At 45.4% G+C, this 20,294-nt stretch overlaps 1 protein-coding gene across 1 annotated transcript; it reads left to right on the top strand.

Annotated features, from left to right (window-relative positions):
* The first annotated feature begins 7,249 nt into the window (after positions 1 to 7,249).
* On the top strand, positions 7,250 to 15,747 carry LOC144094567 (uncharacterized). Its single transcript, XM_077628486.1, has 5 exons — positions 7,250 to 7,546; positions 8,309 to 8,402; positions 8,937 to 9,012; positions 11,073 to 11,202; positions 15,608 to 15,747. The coding sequence occupies exons 1-5, from the start codon at positions 7,531 to 7,533 to the stop codon at positions 15,730 to 15,732; spliced, it is 441 nt and encodes a 146-aa protein (XP_077484612.1). The 5' UTR covers positions 7,250 to 7,530; the 3' UTR covers positions 15,733 to 15,747.
* The last annotated feature ends 4,547 nt before the right edge of the window (positions 15,748 to 20,294 follow it).

Genomic DNA, 20,294 nt, shown 5'->3' with positions numbered 1-20,294 from the left:
AACGGACGCGGCTCGCAGAGATCGCAGAAAATGAGCTGTTCGTAAGCTAACCTGTGATTTTCACATCCGAGTGGCTGTGATCCCCTTGTAAAGCCCAGCAACGTAGGATGAGACGGGCTACAAACGCATAATTAGAAAAACTGCCAACAACTGAAAATTTTACCCCAGCATCTATCGCGGCCTGATACACACACTTTGTACTCTCATTACAAGGGCCCGACTCTTCTTTTTCAGACCAAGCACAGTTGTGCTCTGCCAATTGCCTTCGTAACCAGTGGCAAAGAATTTTGCTCCAGTAATCTAAACCAATCATGTCCCAACAGTAGTCGTTGATTGTCTGATCCAATCCCCGTTCATGAGCACGATTAGCAGAAGTTAAACAATGTACAGACTTCTTCAGTGCACCCGATCACTCCTTATTGTTGTTATTTATAAAGCTGCACATTTGAATTCATATGAATCAACAAATACGCCTTTTCACAGTGCAAAATAAGAAAAATAAATAAATGTATAATTGAATCCGAAAATAAAATGGAATAAATAAATTTCACAATAAACTCGAAGTCCTGCCACCCCCACCCCCCTTCCCACTCAGAAATCAGTTCCGAAGTCCCTGATGTGAACAGTGTAGAGCCATTTTTCGAGCAATTAATGCAGTAATTGAATAGGTAGTTCGGTCTGATGATTTCCAGAAATAACGAGCGTTTTGAACACTGTTTAAATTAACAGAGACAGCCCGCAAGGACACTTCTCTGTACAACGTTACTCTGCGGTGGCCTGTTGTCATGCCTGCTGCGAAGTGGTGCGCCGCCATTCGCAAACATGGCGTCCGCAGAGTCGGTCGTCCTCCTTGCTCCTCCTGCGCGCCATCTGTCGAAAGTGCACTGTTTACTTATGCAAGCGAAGCAGTTAGCATCGAAGTCCTCGAATCGCTTCGCATCGAAAAAGAAAAGGCTTAAGAGGCACTAAGCACCACTTGCTGCGAAGACATAGCAGCTGATAACTGGTATCATTCGGCGAAAACTGGAGCGGACGAACACATTTATGGAGCGCGTGCCATTCTGATTGGCTGAAGTGGCCGTAGTATCTACAGTGCTGCAAATTACTTAGAACACTGTCTTTTCTCCAACCTTCTTGCCCTAGCTATCTATTCATCCCCTTCCCTTAACCCCACCTCTTGAAGTGCCTGGCTGTCGTCGGCGACGCTGAAAAACGTTCCCGCGCCGCTTACCCATTGGTATTTCTTTTAGGGTGAAAAGGCTAGGACCAAGCAGGCGGCTACAAGGAGATGCAGTGTTTTTCACTGTTCAACCGAGTCGACTGCTTTCAGCGTTTCATTAGGAGACGACACGCTGCCTGTTATGAGCGAGATGCTGGGCTGATGACTGCAGCTATGTGAGGGGTGAGGTAGGGGCAAGAAGACGTAGGTCGAGATGGCTTGTTTAATTGGTACGTCTTCGTGTCATGGTGGAAGGGCTAACGCCAAGGGGAAACAACCCGTCGGTTTGACGGTTGTGCTCCGACTTCTGGTTGGCGTCTGACGGGCTCGTGGAGAGGAAACGCTGATGATGATTATGGTCTTTTATGGCGCAAGGGCGTCTGGGGTAAGGAAACTCAACAGCAAGGGTCTATTGGATTGGCATTGAGGTAGGGCGCGAGCGGTGCTGCCCTCAAATCCGACCCGTCATTCAAGATCGAAGTCTATTTGATCACTGGGGCACAAAAAGGGGCCAGAAACAGGAGGGCAAGAGCAAAATAGTTGGCATTGTGTGAAACACTTCTAAAAAATAAACATAAGGCAGTTAAGGCATGAATAAAGAGGCAAACAGGCTCGAAGAATGAGACACAAAAAGAGGGACAAAAGGGGCAAGGCAACAATACAAATCAAAAACATGTTTAGAACATTAAGAGGCGGAACAGTCGCGGAACTCTTAGGTGTCAGCACTAGTCCGTAGTTGCAGGTTGGATGTTGCCTTCAACTGTCCAGTGGGGCGAGAATGATCGCTCTCCTTTGGTAGCTTGAGTGCCAACCCGAAGATCAGAGCAAGTGGCCGAAAGCTACTCTTGGTACTGGCCGTCCGTCGTGCTCACAGTGAGCACTTGCGGCGTTGGAACCCGAGACGTTTGGTTCAGAGAGGAAAACTTTGGTCTGCGCTTCTGACTGGGGCTTACGGCTGGGGGCGTCGCGTCTTTTTATTCTGTGCAGTCCTTTGACTCTGTTCACCGCCAAGAGCTTTGCTGCTACTTCCATAACTCGTAGCTTGTAGGCTTTTTCCGGTAGAGTGTGCTGAACGCTGTTTCACCTCGCAAACCGTTGAACACTTCCTCCGCTGTGAGCGAAGGGTAAGCTGCTTTCTTTGTCGCTGCACTGACCTTGCCACGGGCTTGCGGATGAGATGGGGTCACGCTGATGCCCGCAGGATGGCTCCCATTAAGAGCTCTTGCTCTAAAAACACCTATTGATTTCTGGTGGAACATCGTGAGGAGCAAAACCGCAAAACAGGACGGGACTGAGGCAGGCGACAACACAGGGCGGTCCCGTCCCGCCCTGTTTTGCGCTTTTGCTCCTAACGATGTCCTACCAACTGGTCTACAACCAAGTCCTTCTGGTGGAAGTCTGCTTGCGAAACGCAGTATAAATACAGCACCCTATAGTTCAGACATTGCTGTTAGAACAAGGGAAATATACACAGTAACATTTCCTTTAATGATTGGGGCTCTTTATAACCAGCAGCGGGGCTAGCCCTGTGAATTTATTATTGCACCGCCGTAGCGACACTTTTGTTTAGTAAAAAAAAAAAGAAAAACCATCAATATATGCAGTAAAGTTCTTTGTCCCTCATGTGCCGTGTCATATAATGAATAATAGCTGCCGTCGTGAGCATTTGTCTTCGATATCGGAGAAAAGGCTGGGAAGTCACCGTATACGAATCGTCCGATTCCCTCTAGAAAAAGCGATTTCTTGTGTTGAGTGATGTGGCACCCCTGACCTTGAGAGCAGGGCACGCCTCCCTGGGTCACGATCTGGGTGCACTAGGAGTTGTAGCGGCTCAGCCAGGCCAGGCGGGGAAGTCTCTTCTCCTGGAAGCCTCTCCGTTAGTCACGCGCAGTCAAGCCTAATGCTCACCTGCTCGTGACAGGCGTAGGAGCTGTAAACGAGTTATTTACAGCTTCGCGTTTGGGATACAGCTCTTGGCAGACCCTGAGCGATGCTCCGCTGTTAGTCGGAAAGCGTAGCTTACTTCCCCGACGAGTTGCGGACATGAAGCGCTTCTTCTTCGTACAACAACTAGTGACCTCCGTCGGCGAATTTCTATATCGTGAAGGCTCTAAGAAAAGGTCGGAGACAACGTAATAATAAAAACGTAGTAATAATAATAAATACCCGATCAAAACGCACGACAGAATTTTTTGTCGCGCATCTGTCGCGCGACACAATTTTGTGTCGCAAGACAAGCTGTCTTGTCGTGCCTTGTGTCGTGCGACAAGCTTCGTGTCGTGGGTTCTTTCGCGCGACAAAGTTGTTTGTAGTAGGTTCTGCCGCACGACAGACATCTTTCTTGCATTTTGTCGTGCGAAGAAGGTCCCTGTCGCAGCATTTGTCGCGCGACAGGTTTCTGTCGCAGGTACTGTCGCGCGACAGTGGGAGTCGTGCCGCGCGACAGAGATTGCGTGCCTCAGCAAAGTTGCCTGTCGTGGGTTCAGTCGCGCGACAGACTTCTAGCGCGCCTCTTTCACGCGACAAAAGTACCTGTAGTGTGGCCTGTCGCGCGACACAACAGCTTGTCGTGGGATATGCCGCGCGACAGATACCTGTCGTGGGATGAGTCACGCGACAGATACCTGTCGTGGATTGTGCCGCGCGATAGATAACTATCGTGGGATGTGTCATACGACAGATTCCTGGTGAGGGTAATTATTTTACTGCAGAATTCTAGAAATACTGTCGTGCGGTCGTGTGACAGCGATAGGATCAAATTGACCAAAGATGCTTCAAAGCGCGTTCACTGTGGCGAGTCGCGAAGAGGATGCGAGGTGCTCTGGTTTGTTGGTGACGGGCACCGAGCGAAATGAAGTGCTCATTCACATTGGCGAATCGAGTTTTCAACTCGCTTGCCGCGACCTGGCTCTCTCACCGAACGAGAATTGGCTTAGAGGAGAGGCACTGCTCGAGCACTCACCTAATTCCCTTCTGTTCCCACATGACAATGTGACGAAAGTAGTGCATGCTCAAGAGTATAATGCGGCTTTGAAAGCAAAAAATCTGTATGCACAAGCGGCGAAGCCAGCGGTGCCTGCGTATCCGCACGCTCTTGCGGTGGCGGCATGTAGCTGCAGCCACGACAGCGCCTGCACACCAATCGGTGTGCGCAAGTCGAATGGCGCTACTGAAAGTCAGTGTCCTCTTGGCTTCTGTGACGTGTTCAAGCCATGTAACATAATGTACCGCTACTACTATATGCGCAGAAAAAACCAAGGAGACTTCTATGCGTCGCGGAAAAGAATGTCGTTAATCGTCAGTCAGGGAAAGTTACTCGCTCTCTTCTTTCACTCCCTCCTTTATCCCTTCCCTTACGGCGCGGTTCAGGTGTCCAACGATATATGAGACAGATACTGCGCCATTTCCTTTCCACCAAAAACCAATTATTATTAATTATTATTATTATTATTACTCGCCATAACCATCCGGCTACACAAAGGCAGCATGTGTGTACATGCACGCAGTTCTCTGTATAAATGTTCAAAGCAACCCCGATATCATTTTTCCGCGCGTTTCAGTTTTAAGAGCGTCAGCTCTTACTACTTACGTTTGTCAGGGACACGTCTGTCTGCAGGGAAGGTCAAATTAGCCAAGACAGTTACCACACTATATCACATAGCAACAGCGGGCGCGTAGAGCCTCAGTTGTCACAGATACCTTCGATCCGTTTTACATATGCCAGTATAGCGGCTATCGAAGTGGAACCCCGGGGACGCCCATTTGCATCAAATTTGGGGGCCGCCCGTTTGACGCATAACGATCGAAGTGGTGTCATTTGACTTGTCATGTTCCTGTGGATAAAATAAATATTTAGATGAAGCCCGAAATATGTGTGGGATTCGCACCGACGACCTTTTCGCCCCCAAACCGTGCATTCCGGGGACTTCCAGACAGCCATAAGGCCTAATCGTTTGTCGCAGAGAGTTCCGGATGCAGTCAAACAATTCATCTTGTTGTAATGCACACGTTTATAAAATTCGTTAACTGATATATAAGCAGGAAACATACCGGATATAGCGAAGGTGGCTGTAAATCGCAATAGTAGTGCAAAATCTTTGAAGTAGATGACGCTGCTTGTATCTTAGAACGAATGTTTCCGAAACGAAATGCCCTCAGATGTTTGTATTTTGTCTTCTCCACGTTTGCTGAGCACCCCGATCTAGCACCCCGATCTAAACACTTGAAGCTCTCGTAGCTAACGCTCTTAAGTCCAACGCTGATGCAGTGTTGGCGGAGAATTTGTTTTAGCGGCAGTGACGTGGTGCTTATCATAAAATAGCAAAAAAAAATACTTTACGATGTCGTTCATTGCCTTCACTGAAAATTTTATGACGGTGACACGAAAATGTCGCTAAATATAGACAGCAGCGTATGCAGCCGAAGGTGAAATGCGGCGGCCGGCGAGTTTGAACCGATTTGATTCTCGGTCGAAATGAGAATAAAGTCTTGGGACTGACATCAACCGCGCGCTTTAAAGAGTTTCGCCTGCTTTGACACAGTCTAGCTCCTGTGCACCCGCGCTCGGTCCTCTAAACTGCTCTGGTCCCAGTGTGACTGTGTGCTATGACAATCTGAACGAAAAGGAGGATGTCTGGGGGTTTTGATGTGCACCACGGCCATACAGTTTAGCGACATGATAACGTACGGGCGCGGCATGCCAGCCTGAATACCGGCCGCCAGCGTCAGAAAAATGCGACAGTAATGTTTGTTCAAGTCCATACTAAGCCGTCGGATGGAGTATCGTTGGCCAATATTGAGTCGTTGGTAGAAGCGATAACAGGAATACAAACAAATGTCTCCCCACGGCGCCTTTAATTGCTGCTGCTCAATCGCGGCTCCCCTGGCCTCAGCTGGCTCCGCTCCTGAAGGTGTCGCGGAAACCGAGCATATCTTTGTTTTACTATGAGACGAGGTTCACAGTAAAACGATGCCGAGAGCAGCACCTCAGCGCTAGCCAGTTTCGAAGTGCACTCAGCTGCTGCATCGATGCGAAACCGGCTAGGCTTAGCGACGACTAGGGCAGCCAGGGGGTAGCGCGTAGTTGATTGCCCGGCGCGCCCGCGGGCGGCGTCGTTCCCGAAAGCTCCCCTCGCTCACTCCCGCTGGCTCACTGATTGGCTCAACAGCTTGCGACCTTCACTCGGAAGGCTGGAAAATCGAGAAGCGAGCGACTGGCGCTGCCACTGAGCGATACTTTATGCCCACGCTTGCACTACTGGTGAACAACCTTTAACGCACATATGCTTGGGTTATCGGCTGCTTTGCGGCGAGTCTTAGTTAAGATCGTCCGCGACGCCATCGTCACCGTCCGTGACGCACAGGCTGAGAACTTCAATTCCAGTACGTGCCGAAACAACTCGTATTTTTCGTAACGATACGAGCTCGAAAACACGCCTGCTTCGATGCGCTAGTGGGCTCTTGCTTGTTAAACTACACGCGATCAGGATGCGGCGAGTGCTAGCCACTGTTGCATATTAGCTAAAGTGAGACGCAAGTATCGACGTAGTTTCGTAACGCAGTTGATATCAAAGCACTCCGCTTGTACTGGTCACCGATTAAGCTGTTAAGTTTCATGATCTCCGGTGAGCGTGCCAGTGTCGCGCAAATTAATGCATCGCAGCTACTCTCCATAGTGCCAATTGCGTTCAACTTATCCACGATATTCGCCAGTTTGAGATACGGCGCTTTTCTTCGCTGTTTTTGTCGCAACTTAGAGATTTTATCTGGCATCAAACGAAATTGCATTCTGTCAACACCGTCGTCTGCTCCGTCGTCCGCTCCGTCGTCTGCTAGGACATCCGGGTCACTTCAGGGGATCACAGGATCGCAGCTTCTACAAACGACATGCCAGAAAAAGTAACTGAAAGCGCTTTAGTATTCTTTAATAATCTAAAAATAATTTAAAATAAATGCAGTGTCTTTGTTGTGAAGATAAGATAAGTATTCATGGTTTAAAAAACAAATTTTTTTGTCGGTTGTAATTTTTCACCGACACGAAAGCGCAGCCGTCGGCGCCATTGCAGCGCAACCGACACGTCGTGTTTTGAATTATTTGCCTCTTTGAGGAATTACTCGAGTACTTGTACGGCGGACACGTGTGAAGAACTCATTCAATAGGAAGGTGAGCAGGAGTGTGTTTTGGAAGCCAACGACCAGGATTTCGGCCTGTCAACATTGGCGAGTTTCAACGGGTAAGCCATGAAGAGTGCTGCGACGTGTTTTCATCTATTAGGGGAACGAAGACTCCTGCGCCGTTTTACTAAGCCTGGATGAATCGCATGGCCGGTGAGTCCCGCTCTGCGCTTCTTTGCTAATGATCTGTGTTCACACGCGCTATTTGTATGCGGCTATATAGGGATGTGAGTGGAGGCAGTCCGCCTGCGGTTGCCGCAGCTATAATGCGGCGCCAAAAAAGCAGGGCCTATATCCTGCATGACAAGTGTTGTTCTCATTGTCTTTATGTGCATTTATTACTCGCGTGCCGTGGTAAATAAAAATGGCACCAGATATCACAACAGAGTTACGCTTTCGCTTGCTAGCGCTTCGACACTCGGCGCAAAAGCATGGATTTGCACTGCGTAGAAGACGATGAGCGAGAAGTGCCGCTCGGCGGAGCGCTCGCGCTAGCCAAGCTGCGATCAGACACCGCACTATTTTGCTCAGGGTTAGTACTCATCGGATTAGTGCTTGTGCCTTAATATGCGTCATACTAAATTTTGAGGCAGTGATCGCATGCGAAAGGCTAGTTCATATTCATCGCCTTGTCATTTGTAAACTTGTCTGTGCTTCCCCAGTGGAACAGGATTTGAGGCAGTGTTATGTCAAAGTTAGATCAATCTTGCGTCTCCTGAGCTGTAAACGTTGATGCTTCCTCTCCTTCTGAGCACTGCGAGCTGTCGGATATGCAACTGCGCAATTATTAAGGATTTCTACCTTTTTGCTATATCCCTCGCTTTTGTGGCCCGCATTCAAGTCGTTCGCCATTGTCGATGGTTTTTTTGTTACTCATTTTCGCTTTGTTATTTATTCTTGGTTGCGTGCCATCAGCTGTGGTGCCGGCGATTCTCCGAGCTCGGAACTCTTCCCAGGCACGGGATCCTACCCACAGACCTCCCTTCGCCGCACTCACGAGTGTTCTTTGGTATTTTTTTGTTTCTCTTGCCTTTACTTGCATTGCCAGTCGACAAATTTGTGCAGCTTTTAATTGTATGCAGATTTGTTAAATGCGCTAGCAATTTTTCTATGATGCCAAGCTGTGCTGTGAGATATCAAGCTTCTTGCTAGTGAAGGCATGCTTTTTTCCATTCTCTCTTCTCATTTAACCAAGGCAGACTGGTTGAAACTTTCAATTTAATATCTAGACATTGGTGCAAGGCACCATGATAGGAATTAATGAAAACCTGCACATCCTATATTCAAATTGGTGTGCAGTATTTCAGCCAGCTCATCTTTTAGTGTGGTTATAACAGTCATTGTGACTCTTCTCAAAGAAAGTATATGGGTGCATTACATAAAATCTGTTCATTTGTTTTGTCATGGGATAGCTCATTGGTTTTTTATTTACTTATATTTCGTCTAAGTTTAGTTTTTAAAGCAGTAGACGATTTCCTCTCTTGTCATTCATGACATGGCTACAGCCACTGACAGCTGTTGCTCTGGATGTATTTATTTGCAGTTGCCAGCGGCCAGCATCTATTGGTCCATGCGTGCTTCCTGCCTTCGGCTGTGTCATCCCTCCTGATCCGTTCATGGTAGTTATTCTTTTTCAGTGATGCATATCTTAGCTGCGTATTTAGAAAAATATTTTCAATATAGGCTTGCAGCTAGGTTTAGAAATGCATGAAACTCTACATGCACTTCACAGCAGTACCTCAGCTTATAATTACCGGAACTGTAGACTTGTATAAAATATAGTCGCTGATGTAGCTCTTGACGCAGCTGCTGTTAACATAAACGTGCTTTGACATTGCACACCTGTTGCCTGGTATGCATATGTGTCCTCGAAAAGGACCTATATGTTCATTTATCCCTTTAAAAACATTGTGCTCTACAATGATGGTTTACCAGTATTTCTGACACAGAGACCAAATTGTCAGTCAGTAATGTAACATTGCATGATGACACCAATACTTGTATGGTATAGCATCCTTGCAATGCACTGGGCAAGCTGCTGTCAGCACAGATTTATTGCTGGTTTATTGCCGTAGCATATGGTTATACTGCACAGTTTGTACCTCTACCTTCTTAAAGCTGTATACTTGAAAAATTTTAAATTACTTGAAGGAAAATTCAAGGAAATGTAACAGTAACTGTCTCACATTTTCGTGGACACTTGAACCGTGATATAAGGGAGGGATATAGAAGGGAAGTAATAAAGAGCTGATGCCCATGTTAGATGCCCCTCATTAGTTAAACATACCTCGCAATTAACACATTTGGTGCAAAACAAACATGGGACTTGCATGCTCACAAGCACCCTCATGTCAGTAAAACAAAGTGCCAATGTTGCCGTACTTTACAGCTTTGCTCTTAAAAGCGCAGCTGACTGCTGCTCAAAGTTGAGAGCAAAAATATGTCTACTTTTCCTCATGTGCAGTCTGCAGTGCTGGTGCCATTTGCAATGGTGATTGACATTGAGTTGCATGATGCTCAGTCTGTTTCTGGAGTTAGTGATTTTGCCTGTCGTGTGAATGTGCTGTTAAAATTAGTGCAGAACAATGGTTCTCTAGTTCATTTTAGGTAACTGTCTCCTGTGCCACATGCTACCACCCTTTTTCCTCAAATTTCCTAATCTCATTTAGCCACCCGATTGCCACCCATTCATGCATTCACCTACTCTTGGAATCCTCCCAGTGTTTTAGTGTGGTATTGCTTATATCTTCTCTGCATTACACATGCACTGCACTTCCTCTTTTTTTGATTTAGTCAAGATATCTCTGTTCCTGTTTTTTGCATAAGCATAAGAGGCGACTCAAGTGCACCATCTGGGCTTGTGATGCAATGTGTAGGGTGCTTCGTTTTTGGGTAAAACCTGGTTTCTTCCTACTGTTGCACCAAAAAAGATTCTTAAAGATCAGGTTCAACCCAATTTCTGTGCAAATGTGCCTGTAAGAAAGTGTGGTTTGAAGGTGCACAAGGCGAAGAACTGCTGGAGTGTAGTGGATGTCACATAATTCTTCTGACAGATTTTTTAAACAATTCTGCTTATTTTATTTCTCTTTTAATGTTTATTGTTTGTCGGTTGCTTATAATTTTTGGATAAACTGAAAACTACATGTACTGACTGGTATTTCATTCCAATAATTATACCCATTATTATGAAGCTGTGTTGGAAGGTAGGTGTGCATTTGGTATGCGTGCTTTGAATTTCAGTGATTGTTTCTGCAATGCAAAATGGAGGACAGGTCTCTGCTGTGCGAGTTTTTTGCAATGGAGTGAAAGTAGCTGGAGCAGCATTTGCTACTGTGTCACCCAGCCAAAAGTTCTCCCACAGACCACTGAGCTTCTGAATACCTATGGCTTACAGCTCGAAGCTCTGGTTGCCCTTTCCGAGGTTTTCTGCATTAACGAGTGCAAGCCCAAGGGCTCAGAGCTAACAAGCATTTGAAACCATAGAGCTATACACAGTAGTGCTGGGGCCGTGCAGCAAGTCAGTGTGAATTAGGTCGAGATAAACGTGGTTTACTGTAGAACGCTAGTGTGAAAAAATAGTTGTGCTCACAGAAACCGCTGTTTCTTTCTTAGTCGGTCATTGAAACAAGGCAATGCATGTAAAATTTTATGTCTCACTGATCCCTCAATTTTTTTCCAGCTAAAGACCAAGAGTTGCATGGAAGTTGTGCAAGCCACCAAGTTGCGTGTGATTTTTGCCAGGGACCTGGAGCAGGCTGGGAAATTAGTGGATGGCCAGTGGTATTCACTCAGTAAGGCAAGCTTTTTCTGTAAGTACAGTTTTTGGCATGGCATTGCTTAGGAACGCATGCACTAATCTGACTACTCTATGCCCGCCCATGCTTCAAGAATAATGAAGTACATGAAAAAATTGATTGCCAAAAAAAAATTGCCGTTTCTGTTATGTTTTTTCAGGAAAGTATTTGCCATTTAAAGGGCTGTGAAAACCTTAAAAATTATATGCTTGTTGTGGCTTTTTTTTTCAAATTTTTTCCACGTCTATGTTGGCCTGACCTTGTAGCTTGTCTTCATGAGATTGGCTGCTACCTAGTTTGCTTTTTTGTTGCTCCTTTATTGCCTGTCACAATCTTTACTTTGCGTGGCAGTGTCATGCAGTTTGGGAAGTAATCTGATCTTATTTCTGCATTGGCCTGTAGTGCAAGCTTTTGCATGTGGGGCAGGTTTATGGTGTCCTTTTGTTTGCGGTAACTGCAGTTTGGCCATGAGGGTTAGAGGTTTAGTCCTTTTTTTTATTTTGACGCAGTGTCATATACTTCATGCATAAATTAATGAAGTAAGCACTATTTTTTGTAATAAATGACCATTCATTATAGCTGTGGCCATTATAAGTGCACTTGACTCTAAAATGGCTTTCTTTTGGCATTCAGTATTACATCTTAAAACCAGCCGGAAGACACAAAACAGGAGAAGAGATGAGCACAAGATGAGGCTGGTCTAACAACTGAAATTTTATTGAAGGAATGTGGCAAAAGAAGACCTGCAAAGAGATTCAAGCACGCAAGACCCCAAAGCAGTGAGAGGGCAAAAAATAACTGAAAGGCACTGACGTACTAGTAAACCATCTAAAAAACTAATTCCTTACAGTGAAGGTTCACCGACGGTTTAACCAGGCACTTGTTTTTAGCCTTACTGATGTAGTAAGCCTAAACTATATCAGGACAGATTTATCACTTCCCTAAACCACTGATGTGCCGCAGAAATCAGGCGTGCAAAGAGAAAGGTCGTCCTCCGATTGCATTCACGAGATTGAACGTGCAGTGTCAGGTGAAAATTCGCCTTCCTCTCTATACAGTGAAAGTGCTCTCAGCCAGGCGCACATTCAGATATCTGCTTGTCTGCCCATAGTAGTTTCAGCTACGAGGCAGTGGAATGCAAAAAACCGGTTTACTTTTGCAAGTGGTGAACATTTTTTATCTGCCACTGTGCATAGCAGACGATTACCCGTAGTTGTATCAAGCCTAGTTTGAACGGAGAAGCAAAGGGCTCCTACCTTACTTTTAGCGGTCAAGACAACAGCAACATCATACTTTGGTGCAACTTTCTTGGGATGGTGCGAAATGGCGTGGAGGTAAGGTATAGAGCCCGTCTTTTTGTGCTGGTCAACTATGTCAGCATCATGTGAACGGTGTTCTGTTCCCTCGAGAGAGTAAAAACACACTGACAGGTGCGCAAGATGGGCAAGTGGGAACCCAGGTGCCATTGGCTTGAAAACCTGCTCTGAGAATGCATTCTAAACACTGTGATGGCATGACTTCCATAAAGCAGTCGTGATGCATGTGATTGCCAACCTGTCCTTCACCAGACTCGAGTGGTTCAACTCGTAGCTAAGAGGCTTCCTGATCTTGGGCTTTGGCGCCAACATATGTGGTCGTCCGCAAAGCGCAGGTCTAAGTCAAGAAGCTACAAACGGTTATGCTTAGTGAAATTCAGACCTAAAAGATAGGCTTTGACCACATGCCTAAAGATTTCTAAAACGTCTTGTGCCAACTTATCTGAGCCCTCCTTATGCAAACAAATTAGGTAGCTATCAACATGACGAAATGCTACTATGCCGAGGCCTTCCAAAGAGGGCTTTGATGCGGTATCGACTCTGGACAGAAGAATGTCACGGAGGAACAGTGCAACCTGGGACCCTCTGCATATGCCTGATTTATGATGTAAATACCGCCTTGCCAACTCACAAAAGTGGAGTTCTGTGGAGTTCTAGTTTCTTGTGGACAGCAACCTGGGCAGGTGCTCTGCAGTGAGCATCGACATGGAGGGCCTGCACTATTCATTGTCACATGATAGACCTCTGTGGTATGTGCAAACTGCATCAGGGTGAACAATGAACATGCTTTTACAGATGATTGCGTGATTTCGGTTGCTGGCTTCTTGGGGCTGTTGTCCTTTTACTGCAAATACGCATTTGTCAGTTGGCAGGGTGGTATTTACACGCAGGTCGTACCTTTGCTCAGCAACATTTTTTTGTCTAAAGTCAATAAGGCATTAGAGCCCTGTTTGGAAGACCTTGGCATAGTAGCATTTCGTTATGTTCATGACTGTAATTTTTCTGGACATAGAAGGCTCAGATAAGTTGGCACAAGATAATTTAGGAGTCTTTAAGGCATGCGGTCAAGGCCTGTCTTTTACATCAGAATTGTCTAAGCAGAACCGTTAGCAGTTTCTTGATGCAGACTTGCGCTTTGTGGACGAATATGTTTGTCGGGGCTACAGCTAAAGATCGGGGAAGGCTCTTTTTAGCTACGAGTCGGACCACTCGTTGTTGGGGAAGGATGGTGAAGAGGTGTATTTGTCGCTGGTTAAGGTCAGTAAAGATGGAAACACTTGATGGGTGTGCAATCGTGTGCATGACATCAGCTTTAGATAAGTCATGCCATCACTGCTGAGGACGCATTCTTGTAGCAGGTTTCCAAGCAGCTGGGTTCCCACTTGCCCATCTCAACAACCTGTCATAGTATGTTTTCACTCGCTCAAGGGTAAGGAGCACATACTCCGATGATGCTGATACATCTTACCTCCACAGTATTTCACAGTCTCAAGAAAGTCGCGGGAAAGCGTAATGCTGCGGTTGTCTTAACATCGAAGTGCAAGACAGGAGGCCTTTGCGCCGCCATTAAAAAGGCTTGATAAAACTGGGTACTTGTCTACAATGGACAGTGTCACAAAAAAAGGTTCACCACTTGCAAAAGTAATGGAGTTTATTGCGTTCCACTGCCTTATGGCTGCAACTAATATGGGCAGACAGGCAGATATTTGAATTTGCACTTGACTGAGCACGTTCACTCTATAGGGGGAAGGCAAATTCTAATCTGGCACGTATGCTCAATCTTGTGAATGCAAATCTGAGGATGACATGTCTCTTTGCACGCCTAATTTCCATGACACATCAGTGGTTTATGGAAGGGATAAATCTGTCGGTAGATGTTGAGGCTTACTACATCGGTAAGGCTAAGGACACGTGTGGCTAAGCCACCGGAAAACCTTCACCGTAAGGAATTTGCTTTTTTAGATGATTCATTAGTATGCCAGTGACCTTTGATTGCACTTCGCCCTTTCACTGCTTTGGGTTATTGTGTGCTTGTATCTCTTCGCGGGTCTCCTTTTGCGGCTTTCCTTCAATGATGCCGCCGCAGTGGCTCAGTGGTTATGGCGCTCGGCTGCTGTCCCAAAAGACGCAGGTTCGATCCTGGCAGCACCAGTCAAATTTCAATGGAGGCAAAATTTTAGAGGCCCATGTACTATGCGTTGTCAGTGCACGCTAATGAACCCCAGGTGGTCGAAATTTCTGGAGCCCTCCACTACGGCGTCCCTCATAGCCTGAGTCGCTTTGGGACGTTAAACCCTCACAAACCAAGTAATCAAAATCTTCAATTAAATTATGCCTTGTGTGTTCTGGCTGGTTTTAAGGTGAGTCAGTACCAACTCGGCCAGTCATAAGCCTTGTTCAGTATTACAACATTTTGAATAAAGTGAGAAGTTTACTAGGCTATGTTGCCGGGGGTCGTGTCCGCAGCAGTTGTGGGCAACTCTTCTAGAAGAGATAGCGTCATATGATTGGTTGTGTAATTGGCAGAGGATGATGTGAGGATGCTGCTCGAAAAGAAAATTTCATAATCGGATAATTATTTAGAGCCAAAAATGTCCAAAAAGTGGCTGGGCCAGAGAAAAAGTGCCGCGAAATTTTAAAACGCTGAAAGTAGGTGGAGCTACAGCGTAGTGCCAAGTGCCAAGTTTGAAAAACTGGAAGTATGGACAAAGCCAAAGCTTGGCGCGAAGTTTGAAAACTCGAAATGAGCAATCACGTGACCAGTGATAAGTGTCCTATACTTAACCAGGAGACAGGAAAAAGAATGATAAATTAGAGGCAATTAGGTTATTATTGAGAAGCGAAAGGCAATGAACGCGTGATTAGACTGGGCGGGTATTCAGTGAGTGGGCAGGAACGATCCGTGGAGGGAAATTTGAAAACTCGAAATCGTTGCTGGGATGAAATGATGGTAAAATAAGAGTTAATTGATAACCAATCAAGTCAACGAGAAAACAACCATGGCGCCAAATTTGAAAGGCAACCAGTGTCGAGGAAGCATCAACGCTTTCACATTTTTTTTTGTGCAATTAGCAGCGGTGATCTCTATTTTTTGTTTTTTTCAGCCAAGACAAAAAACATTTTTCTTGGCTCATGGGCGATGTATCTAGGAACCTGCGGCCAGGACAACGCTGGACAGCATGCATTAGCAAGCTCGAAAAAAAAGCACGAAACAGTAAATAAATATTGATCATTTTCATTTCAATTCTAGTGGTTTTGTGCACGAATTACTCTGGAATGCACCAAGCTTGTGTTAATTGACAAGCGACCATTAACAAGCTGTGCATTTTTGTGCATAGCCTACTCCAGAACACAAATCCTGTGCTAATTGACAGGTGACAGTAACGACTGTGTACGAGCACTACACAAGACACACTACAGAAGACAAGGCAAACTACAGAAGACAAGACAGACTACAGAAGTCAAGACAGACTACAAAAGAGAGGACAAACTACAGAAGACAGACTATAAAAGACAAGACAGACTACAGAAGACAGGACTACAAAAGACAAGGCAGACTAGAGAAGACAAGACAGACTACACAAGACATGCCCAAAATACGACAAGACTACAGACTACAGAAATTTTCTGTCTTAGAATCCTGTAGTGCGTTTTGACTGGGTATTCACAAATGTATAGAAGCACGATAAGAGAAATTGGGTTTGTCTATGTCATCAGAGCAGCTTTGACTACTTTATAGAAAAAAATAATAATTTAAATTAGTTAAAAAACAAATAGTAAAATGTAAAGCGCCACACAAATAATAATTGAAATGAAAGACTTACACTGACAATAAAAAACGCCCCATAATTAGTCGATGTAAAATTGCTCTAGATTTTTATCACGTATCTAATCAGAGGAACTAATTTCCGATGGCATGGCATTAAATATGTATTTCTGGAGCGTAATAGGATCGTATGCGCTTGAGGAACGAAAGATGCAGCATTATGACCAAAGATCGGCAAGGCACAGAGGGAACTTTAAATGTATCGCTCCAGAAATGTTTAAACACAACTGTCTAAGCAAAAAGTGATCGAAAATTAGTCATTCTTATCTACTGAAAGAGGTTCACATTTCATTGAGTGCACACATCGTAACAAAGAGATTTCAACATATATTTCACTAATCGGTTGAGACGCTGCTCCCAGGTAGCAGAACATTGCACAGAAGTTGTGATTGCACATCTGAGTGCACTACAAGCTAAGAAATAAACTAGGAGTTTTCCGGCACAGGTATAAGCATTGCGCTAGGGCTGTAATTGGAAGGCGGTGATGATACACATTTATCATCACCGCATTTAAGAAGTGGGCGTGCTGCGTCCGTTCTTAGCCGAGTAGGAATACTGTCTCTTGTAATTATATAGCTTAGGATTTCTTATAAGACGTTCTCCGGAATGCTAAAATTGCGTTAAAGATCATAGATGCAAATTCCGTCAATTTCTGTGGATTGTTACCGACTGAAGCTGCCCAGCAAATATTAAGTTCTTGTTCTGTAATGATGAGAAGGAAAGCAGACTTTATTACCAGTTAATCGTGCTACTATCAAATGCAACGCGATTTCTTACAATCCTTAGAAAAATGAGCGAGACGTTGGTTAAAGTTATCAATGACTGAGGCTAAATCTGAATAAAAACTGTTCTGTACATCGTTATAGGGGTTTGAAGAGAGACTTCACACCTCATTTTTATGAGACCAAATTTTTTGGCCCCTTAGGGCTGGTTTTAATGACGTTGAGCACGAAAACTTTCCTTACACTGCTTTTTTTAACTTTACTTAATTTTATCCTGTTTAAGGGCCAGAGACATTCCATAAGGCGACGCAGGTGAACATGTTTACCGTTGCTTGAAAATGCCGGAAAAAGAAAGCGCAAAATACAACGCTGAACAAAGCAAAAATTACAACACATAATTTTAAACTGAATCGAAAATGGGTGTATAATTCGGACATATATAGACAGGTTCAAGCATTCCTGACCAGTCAAACATTATCAAACATAACGGTATCAGTAACGCACAAGCCGCCGCGGTGGCTCAGGGTTGTGGTGCCCGGCAGCTGTCCCGGAAGACGCGGATTCGATACCAGCCGCGGCGGTCGCATTTCGGTGGAGGCGAAATGCTAGAGGCCCGTGCACTGTGCGATGCGATGTTAGTGCACGTTAAAGAACTCCAGGTGGTCGAAATTTCCGGATCCCTTCACTATGGCGTCCCTCATAGCCTGATTAGCTTTGGGACGTTCATTAAACCCGTTTTTGATAACACAGAACAAAATGAGCTAGAGTCGAGGGAGAGCTAGCGCAGTGAGGTTCCTCCTCGGCCTTTGTTAATTTTGTATTCTAGTATCAGTGATGGTAGGTTAAATGTTGGATCTCGTGCACGTTGACGAAAGAGAAGGAAAGCGTAACAGACAGGAGACAGTGTAGTAGTCAGCAACTTTCTGGCGTAATACGTTGCGCCATAAACTGACGCAACGTGCATATAAATGTTAAAGTGATTACGAATACAATTCATGGTTAAACTGCACGAACGGAACGGTGACAAAGACAAGAAACACGTACGCGCACACACACACACACACACACACACACACACACACACACACACGTGTACGTGTGTACGTGTTTCCTGTCTCTGACGGACTTAAAAACTTTATTTCTCTGTTACCGTTTTTTTCGCGCAGTTCAATCATGAACGAGAAGTACCAACCAGCCCGCCAGAAGACGAATACAAGATTGTACCACAGCAACCCCCACGATGTTTTTGTTTCCGCAAGAGCGCGCGCATACTGCCAGAAGCTTTTGACATCGCGGGTAGAGTTATTTTCAAATAATGCAGTATAATCTGAACAATCACGCTTGTAAAGGTTTATATGAAATGATCTGTAATAGCTAAATTCAAGCTTCCGGCTTTCGCCCCCAGTGCGCTTAGCTTCACAATGGGTGCGATCCTTCCGTTTGAGGGCAGCTCTGAGCTCAGCCGAGAAAACTTGGGTATTTCAAACGGCTTAAGTGGGATGAACTGGCGCACACCCTCCTAAAGGACAGCTGAGATTCGGAGAACTTGTTCACTCACCAACCTCGAGTGAACAGATGAGTTCAGATTGTCGTTGAAGTAATTGTAGAAGCTGACGTAATAGCCAGCAACAAAGTTATAGAAAGAGGGATGGCATTCATCGCGAGGTACAAGGTGGATGTCGGATGGTGAGACAGATACAGAATCAGTGTTCGAGAAAAACAGATCAGGCGTGTTCCCAAGCTAGTTCCTACCTGTATTCTTTAGGAGCAAAGTTTTTGGAAGCTAAATCTAACGAACAAGCGCTTTTGAGAGCGGCATAATGGTTGTAAGGGTAATCAGCCTAATCTGTGCCGAGTGTACTGAAATCTGCAGCGATATACGAACTTGTTCTTAGGGCCAGAATTACGTTCTCAACACCGACAACAAACTGCTGAAATTGCTAGACACGTGTGCGTGGAAAAATGTAATTGGTGGAAAGCAAGGTGTTTTGTTTGTTCCCAGATTTCTTTACAGTTTTAGATCCACAAAGCCTAAAAAACGCACAAAGTTGTCAACAGCAAATAAAACACCGCCCTTAGCACTGTTACCCTGAGAGTAATCATGGTCGCTACATAAGACCTCATAGTTTTCTGTAAAGTAATGATGAGACAGAATTTGAGGGCAAATTTAGCCAGGTTTCTATGATGGTAATTTGGCGCCAGGTAGAGAAATCAGCAGAACAGGACGCGTACACAAGAGAAGGAATTCACACGGACAACGCTGTAGACACAATTGAAAATTTTACCTGATCACAAAATCGAACAATTAGATGGAGCAACAGTATATAAAAGCTCACTGGCCATGGCTCGCAGTCCGCGGTATATAAAAGCTCACTGGCCATGGCTCGCAGTCCGCGGACGTTTTGATACGTAACATCTTCAGTCCCTGCAAGGATCTTCTTGGTATGGCAAGTCAAACAAATGTAACATATTCTCATGAAGTGGACCCTCAAAGCGCTTAATGAGACGAATCTTTGGCCGCGAACAAGGGTTCTGAAGACGGCTGAAGCTCTCATCGGACAAAGAAAAGTGAAATGATGCATATCCATACAACCTTGTTTTCAGTTTTTTGCAGGCAAGCGGTGTCGAGTGCTGCGAACTCATGTACGCTGTAAACTCAGCAGCAGTGGTTTCATGCGACTATCTGGAGAAAAAAATGACCCCGCGATGTCCCATCCTTCAGTCGCAGTCACTTGTGTGTCCCCGGTGAGGCAGGGAGGGCAAAAAACACAGTGGAGTCTGGAAGGCGAAAAGATTGTTAGGTCCTGTTTATTTGCGACGGATGCTCTCTCAACAATAGGGAGGAGAGGCTGAGTCCGGCCGGGAGTCCAAGATGGGCGACTGCGCACCACTGCAGCAAGGAGCTCCGTAACGGGGCGACGCACCTGCTTCCTGAGGGGCAGATGTAGCTGCATAGCTTGAGAGAAGAGATCCGCACTGCTCTTCGCGTGGCAAATTTCATCCCCCTTTGCAGCGAGGATACCGCGGAGGCTTGCTCTACTGATGCTTTGGCGCCGGAGCCGAGCATTCTCACGCAGCAACTCCTGATTCTAGTTCAAATCAGTCAATCAACCAATCAATCAAATCAATCAATAATTGTAAGAGAGGTAATAAGGACAACAGTAAGCAGAAACTACCAAGGCCTTTTTGGCAACGATGACTAGCGAAGCTGCCAGAGGTTTTCAAAGCCTACATAAGGCTCGC

This window comes from Amblyomma americanum, chromosome 6 (genome assembly GCF_052857255.1).
Source record: "Amblyomma americanum isolate KBUSLIRL-KWMA chromosome 6, ASM5285725v1, whole genome shotgun sequence".
NCBI lineage: Eukaryota > Metazoa > Arthropoda > Arachnida > Ixodida > Ixodidae > Amblyomma > Amblyomma americanum.
Note: the sequence above shows the minus strand (reverse complement) of the source record. Positions and strands in the feature narration are given on the sequence as shown.